This window comes from Dendrobates tinctorius, unplaced genomic scaffold (genome assembly GCF_039654945.1).
Source record: "Dendrobates tinctorius isolate UK_male_01 unplaced genomic scaffold, ASM3965494v1 ptg000145l, whole genome shotgun sequence".
NCBI classification, from domain to species: Eukaryota; Metazoa; Chordata; class Amphibia; order Anura; family Dendrobatidae; genus Dendrobates; species Dendrobates tinctorius.
Genome location: NW_027361812.1, coordinates 19622517 through 19629815, shown reverse-complemented (window position 1 = coordinate 19629815; position 7299 = coordinate 19622517). Strand labels below are relative to the sequence as shown.

Genomic DNA, 7299 nt, shown 5'->3' with positions numbered 1-7299 from the left:
TAACAAGACAGATACAGTATACAGTCTACACATGACGATTTAATTGTTGAACAGAGAGTGGATAGAAGCTGTTCATATGGCGGTTGGTGCTGCATTTGGGGACTCTGAAGCGACGTCCTGAAGGGAGTAGTTGGAATGAGGAGTGTCCCGGGTGAGAGGGATCGGATGAAATTTTCAATGCGTGGGATCGAATACTCTTATCATAAAGATCCTGGATTTTAGGCAGGGGGGAACCTTCTCTCTGCTGTTCTGAAAGTCCTTTGTAAGCGGAGTTTGTCATGCGCAGTGGCTCCCCCATACCAGACTATCAGAGAGGAACCGTGTTGCAGTCAGGTGGGCAGGACAGATCTAAGCTCTCTCCCCACGGATCCGGCGGGCTAACTGGATATCTTTGGGCACGATGGTGACCCTCTTAGCGTGGATCGCGCACAGATTTGTGTCCTCAAACAGCCCCACCAGATAAGCCTCGCTGGCCTCCTGCAGGGCCATGACAGCGGAGCTCTGGATGCGGAGATCAGTCTTGAAGTCCTGGGCGATTTCTCTCACCAGGCGCTGGAAGGGAAGCTTACGGATCAGCAGCTCGGTGGACTTCTGGTAGTGGCGGATCTCACGGAGAGCAACTGTCCCTGGCCGGTATCTGTGCGGCTTCTTCACTCCGCCAGTGGCGGGAGCGCTTTTCCTGGCGGCTTTAGTGGCCAGCTGCTTGCGGGGAGCTTTCCCTCCGGTGGATTTCCGAGCGGTCTGCTTAGTTCTGGCCATAGCTCTGTATAGAAGAGAACAGAAGTGATGCCTTGTCTCGCAGCCTAGATCCGGTATCGCCTCCTTCCTCCATTCTTCAGCACAGGGTGGTGGTGGCTGTGGTGTCCCCAAGATTGGAGCAGGAGATTCGTGAGGCCCAATCTCTTGCCCCTCCATCCATACCTGAAAATAAGCTCTTTGTGCCTGTCCAGTATCGGCTAAGGGTGCTTCGGGAGTTCCACGACTCAGCTCTGAGTGGGCATCCTGGAATCGCGGCCACTCGTAAAGCCATCACTAGGCTGTTCTGGTGGCCCTCGTTGACTACTGACGTCACTGGTTTTGTGTCCTCCTGTGAAATTTGTGCCCGCGCTAAAGCCTCCCACAACCGGCCGGCCGGGGAAGTGGTGCCACTGCCAATTCCGGATAGACCGTGGACTCACCTGTCCATGGATTTCATCACCGATCTCCCACCCTCTAATGGCAAAACCGTGATCTGGGTAGTTGTGGATAGGTTCAGTAAACAAGCACATTTTGTACCCTTAACGGGCCTTCCTAATGCTGAGACTCTATCTAAGCTATTCATTGAGCATGTGATTCGGTTGCATGGTGTGCCTGTCAGTGTGGTGTCTGATAGTTGGGTGTAATTCGTGGCAAAATTCTGGAGAGCTTTTTGTAAAGGGCTGGGCATCAGTCTGACCTTTTCATCGGCCTACCATCCCAAGACCAATGGTCAGACTTAAAGGACCAATCAGTCTTTGGAGCAGATCCTGCGGTGTCTTGTCACATCCAGACAGGATGATTGGTGCTCTGTGATACTTATAGCGGAATTCGCCTTCAGTAATCGTGTCAATCAGTCTACTGGTACTTCTCCTTTCTTCTGCAACTATGGGTTTCACCCTCATTTTGGTGAATTCTCCAGACTAGATTTGGAGTGTCCAGGGGCTGATTCGGCCTTTTTGCGGTTGGAGGAGGTTTGGAGGGAGGTTCAGAGAAACATTGGGGAGGCTCAGGGCAAATATAAATTTTTTTGCGGATAAACGGTGCTTGGTGGGGCCGACTTAGGTGGGGGATAAGGTATGGTTATCCACCAAAAACATAAGGCTGAGAATTCCCTCTGCTAAATTGGGTCCCAAGTTTATTGATCCATATGAGATTTTAGAGGTGATTAATCCTGTGGCCTTTCGCCTGCGTTTCCCTCCCTCATTACGGATTCCTAATGTGCTCCATAAGGCGCTTCTGAAGCCGTCTGTGCCTTCCTCTGATGAGTCTCCCTCGCACCCGCCGCCTGTTATGGTAGATGGTCAGACCGAGTACGAGGTGGAACAGGTGGTGGATTCTTGCATGCTCCGTCGTTCACTTCAGTACTTGGTCCATTGGAAAGGATATGGTCTTGAGGATCGGTCATGGGTGCCGGCGCGTTCGGTCCATGCGGATCGGTTGGTCCGGGCCTTTCACACTCGTCATCCAGGGAAGTCTGGGGGTCCAGTGGCCCCAAATAAGAGGGGGGTACTGTCATGGTCCAGTCCGGAGTTTATCTTCTGCTGTCTTCACTCCGGACTGGTCATGTGGGGGTTAATCTCCTCAGCCTCGTTCTGGAGCTAGCTGGGCTATTTCAGTCTCTCACAGCCTGCTGACCAGTGTTAGTGATAGCTCAAGCTTCCAGTTTAGAGCCTCTGACCCTTGTACCTTTGTGATCCTCCTGCCTTTGACTGATATTCACGTGTATGACCAGGACTGATCTCTGACCCCTGTCTCTTGGTATTCGTCTCTGCTGTTACGTTCCCTCTCTGGCATCTGACCCCCCGGCTTGTACCCCGACCACGTATTTCGTCTCATGTTTTGGACCCCGTGCTCATGTTCTGGCTTTCTGACTCTCGGCTTGGTATTTTGACTACTTGTATTGCTGCTCCTTCTGGTACCTCTGCTCCTGCTAGTTTCTGACTCAGTTCGTCTGACTATTCTCTCTCGTTACCTGTGGCACCTGTGCTGTTGCTCAGGGTTGCTGCTCTTAGTGTGTAACCTCTCTTCCCTCACCAGCTCCCCCTGGTGGAGGTTTCACTACAGGATCTATATTCTTTTAATGGTCCTGTTAGCAAGAGAACAAAATATTTGTATGGTTTTGGCTGTTAGGAGTATGGGCCTGTAGCTATATACCCTTACACCGGGAGGTGTAATCCCATGCATCCGTGAACCAAACTAAATGATCAAATCATATCTCCATTTCATAGTGACAAAAACCTCAATATAGACAATACTTGAAAATAGTCTGACAAATTGTAATAAAATATCCCGTTCTCTGTCCCTCAGTTAATGTGTAACATGTGGCTGTTATAGCGGCTTAATGTTTAACCGTCCCTATGAATATTCTGTCTTCTCACCTGTAACAATCCCAACAGTGATAACATCATCATAACTCCATGAAATACTTCTTCTGTTAATCCAGACTAAAAGTTCAAGGAACTGGCAAATGGATGACAGCACCTATTAACTTCATGGGTAGAAGTCTTAGAAACATTTTAACACCCCCCTCACTCCCCCACCAAAAAAGATAAATAGACAAAATACAGTTAGGTCCATATATATTTGAACAGAGATAACATTTTTCCAATTTTGGTTCTAGACATTACCACAATGAATTTTAAACAAAACAATTCAGATGCAGTTGAAGTTCAGACTTTCAGCTTTCATTTGAGAGTTATCCACATTAAAATTGGATGAAGGGTTTAGGAGTTTCAGCTCCTTAACATGTGCCACCCTGTTTTTAAAGGGGCCAAAAGTAATTGGACAGATTAAATAATTGTAAATAAAATGTTCATTTCTAGTACTTGGTTGAAAACCCTTTGTTGGCAATGACTGCCTGAAGTCTTGAACTCATGGACATCACCAGACTCTGTGTTTCCTCCTTTTTGATGCTCTGCCAGGCCTTCACTGCGGTGGTTTTCAGTTGTTGTTTGTTTGTGGGTCCTTATGTCCAAAGTTTAGTCTTTAACAAGTGAAATGCATGCTCAATTGGGTTGAGATCAGGTGACTGACTTGGCCATTCAAGAATATTCCACTTCTTTGCTTTAATAAACTCCTGGGTTGCTTTGGCTTTATGTTTTGGGTCATTGTCCATCTGTAGTATGAAACGACGGCCAATCAGTTTGGCTGCATTTGGCTGGATCTGAGCACACAGTATGGCTTTGAACACCTCAGAATTCATTCGGCTGCTTCTGTCCTGTGTCACATCATCAATGAACACTAGTGTCCCAGTGCCACTGGCAGCCATGCATGCCCAAGCCATCAAACTGCCTCCGCCGTGTTTTACAGATGATGTGGTATGCTTTGGATCATGAGCTGTACCACGCCTTCGCCATACTTTTCTCTTTCCATCATTCTGGTAGAGGTTGATCTTGGTTTCATCTGTCCAAAGAATGTTGTTCCAGAACTGTGCTGGCTTTTTTAGATGGTTTTTAGCAAAGTCCAGTCTAGCCTTTTTATTCTTGATGCTTATGAGTGGCTTGCACCGTGCAGTGAACCCTCTGTATTTACTTTCATGCAGTCTTCTCTTTATGGTAGATTTTGATATTGATACGCCTAACTCCTGGAGAGTGTTGTTCATTTGGTTGACTGTTGTGAAGGGGTTTCTCTTCACCATGGAGACTATTCGGTGATCATCCACCACTGTTGTCCTCCGTGGGCGCCCAGGTCTTTTTGCATTGATGAGTTCACCAGTGCTTTCTTTCTTTCTCAGGATGTACCAAACTGTAGATTTTGCCACTCCTAATGTTGTAGCAATTTCTCGGATGGGTTTTTTCTGTTTTTGCAGCTTAAGGATGGCTTGTTTCACCTGCATGGAGAGCTCCTTTGACCGCATGTTTCCTTCACAGCAAAACCTTCCAAATGCAAGCACCACACATCAAATCAACTCCAAGCCTTTTATCTGCTTAATTAAGAATGACATAACGAAGGGATTGCCCACACATGTCCATGAAATAGCCTTGGAGTCAATTGTCCAATTACTTTTGGTCCCTTTAAAAACAGAGTGGCACATGTTAAGGAGCTGAAACTCCTAAACCCTTCATCCAATTTTAATGTGGATACCCTCAAATGAAAGCTGAAAGTCTGAACTTCAAGTGCATGTAAATTGTTTTGTTTAAAATTCATTGTGGTAATGTCTAGAACCAAAATTAGAAAAATGTTGTCTCTGTCCAAATATATATGGACCTAACTGTATATATATATATATCGTACGTCACAAGCAGCACATCCATAGGAAACATTTTACAACATCGCAGACTCATATACAGACCCTCAGCTCTGTGCATTACAGTAAGAAAAGGAAGAAGGTCCAGCTCCAGAAATTTAAAATCCAGGATTTTTATTGTATCATGTTTAAAATACATTCATGGCTGCTTGTGATCAAGTAACGGCAACAAAGTTCACCGCATGGGGATATTCTCCAGGTCTCTGTACGCGTTTCGAGCATTTCAGTTCTGCATAGCAAAAAGTGGACAAAGTACACACAGTAGTTTAATGCAGTGACTGTTGTCCTTTCATATTGGGTGATCCGCTTTCTTTTCCTTCTCTATCCAGGTCCAGACCACCACGAAGACCATTTTCAAGACTCATCACCTTGCTGCTAACCCCAATGTCTCTCCGAGTGCCACCACATAGAGACAATCTCCCTTGGTGCTCTCACACACTAATAGTAGCCTTAAGGGCTCATAGCCTTTTGCAAGAAAAAAAAAGGTCTGATTTCTGGACCGAAAAAATGGATGAGTAATGCGATTTTTACACGGAACATCCATATGACATGCATATGACATGCGAATGCAATCCGTATGCAATGCGATTTTAACATGAGCTTTTATGTGGCGCCCCTGAGGGTTCAGTCGCCACAGAGGTACTGCACCTCCTCCTGAGGTGTGGTACCCCACCATTCAGTTAGGGTGGAGACACCTGACCACACTCCAACACCTGTATCCCATACAACACAGTAGTGTAGCAAAGCACCCTTTGGTGGCTCCCTGCTTGGAACACGAAGCGTGCTGGGAGGCAGGTGGAGTTGAGTTGGCACAAAAGAGCGGGAAGAGTTTAGGATTTAGTCAGTCTGACACAGTCAGTGGAAGAGTGAAGATCCCCTGAGTGGGATGGATGAAGGAAGTGCTGCAGCCGACCTCAGTGACCTGGGTCCGCTGGCACAGGAAAGGAACATTGATGGAAAGCCTGACTCTCTCCATAAGAAGGAAGGATTAGTACGGAACGTAAGGAGAGGAGGACTAAGGATTAGGGTTAGAGCAGAACCCTTCCCAAGTTCACAGCGCAAGGCCGGGGTCCGGTCCCCGAGGTTGTATGGATACTAATCTAATGGTCCTGCGACAGACAACGGAGGAATAGAAGTTGTCACCACTTTATTCCCACACAAGACTTGGGGGCACAACAACAACGTGAGTGAGCCAGGACTAGGTAGTAAGGCTACTGCTGTCTGCCGTACAAGTAGAGTTCATAGGAACATCTGACCGGAGGAACTCCAGTGTAACTTAATACTGTGAGTACTTCACTATAGGCATAAAAGGGAGACGTTCAGAAAAGGTACATATGTTGGCGGAGTGTTGGAAGGGAGCACTTCATCTTGCCTGGAGGTTGTCTGAGCCCCTGACCCAGAGGACACGGCACGGATGCGGGCACTTGTATGCACAACAGACTGTGAGTAAAGCTTTGGAACTACATGGCCAGGTGTCCTCCGCTTATTCCTGCGCCAACCCATTCAGCACCGTTACATCTTTGTGCCTAACACTGCACCATCCACATCTCCCCTCACCGTCACCTCACCTACTCTGCCCTGGGACTACAGCCCTACCTGTGGAGGGCCACACCATCATTGCTGCACTACACCGTCTGTCCCAGAGGATCTGCTTGCAGCGTCGGCTTAACATCTCTCTTGCCGAACACCACAGGTGGCGTCACGAATCATTCACTCATAAACTTTATTCCATCACTTAACCCCCCTTTACACGGGCGCCCAGGGCCACGGACCGGGTCGCCGCTGCTGTGACATCCCCCTTGGAGAGACCGGGCCGGTAACGAGTACCCCACAGCCCTGGGAGGGCGACCCATTTACATACAGCCGTTCTCTCTATGTAAAAACTCATGTTAAAATAGCATTGTAAAACACAACTGTACACATTGTTTTAAAGCCAAATAATCCTCAAAATATATATATATATATATATATATATATATATATATATATATATATATACAGTATACAGCCAGGCTAAAAACATCTGCCCCCAGCCACCCCAGAAAAGGCGCCTCAAAGTAATTATTAAAGCACCACTCCAGCGTGTTTTTTATTTTACTGCTGGAGTGGTGCATCTAATCTAAGAGCTCTGACCCTACTATTATATTCACTTGCCGCCGTCTTCACCTTCTATCACTGCCGCACCCATCTATCTCTGGCATTTTTTTATTTAACGGATTGCTCTACTGTTAGCCGGAGATCATTCTTCAATGCAAGTTTAGGAAAGCCTCGTTCTGGCCCTCATAAACTTGCATTGAGAACTTGTGACTAGAGTT

General features: G+C 46.9%; 1 protein-coding gene across 1 annotated transcript; it reads right to left on the bottom strand.

The window, feature by feature from the left end:
* Positions 1–348: 348 nt before the first annotated feature.
* LOC141049548 (histone H3-like) lies at positions 349–759 on the bottom strand. Its single transcript, XM_073546082.1, has one exon. The coding sequence runs from the start codon at positions 757–759 to the stop codon at positions 349–351; it is 411 nt and encodes a 136-aa protein (XP_073402183.1).
* Positions 760–7299: the final 6540 nt, after the last annotated feature.

Excerpts from the sequence above, each read along its gene's own strand:
- LOC141049548 (XM_073546082.1), bottom strand. The coding sequence starts at position 759 with ATGGCCAGAACTAAGCAGACCGCTCGGAAATCCACCGGAGGGAAAGCT.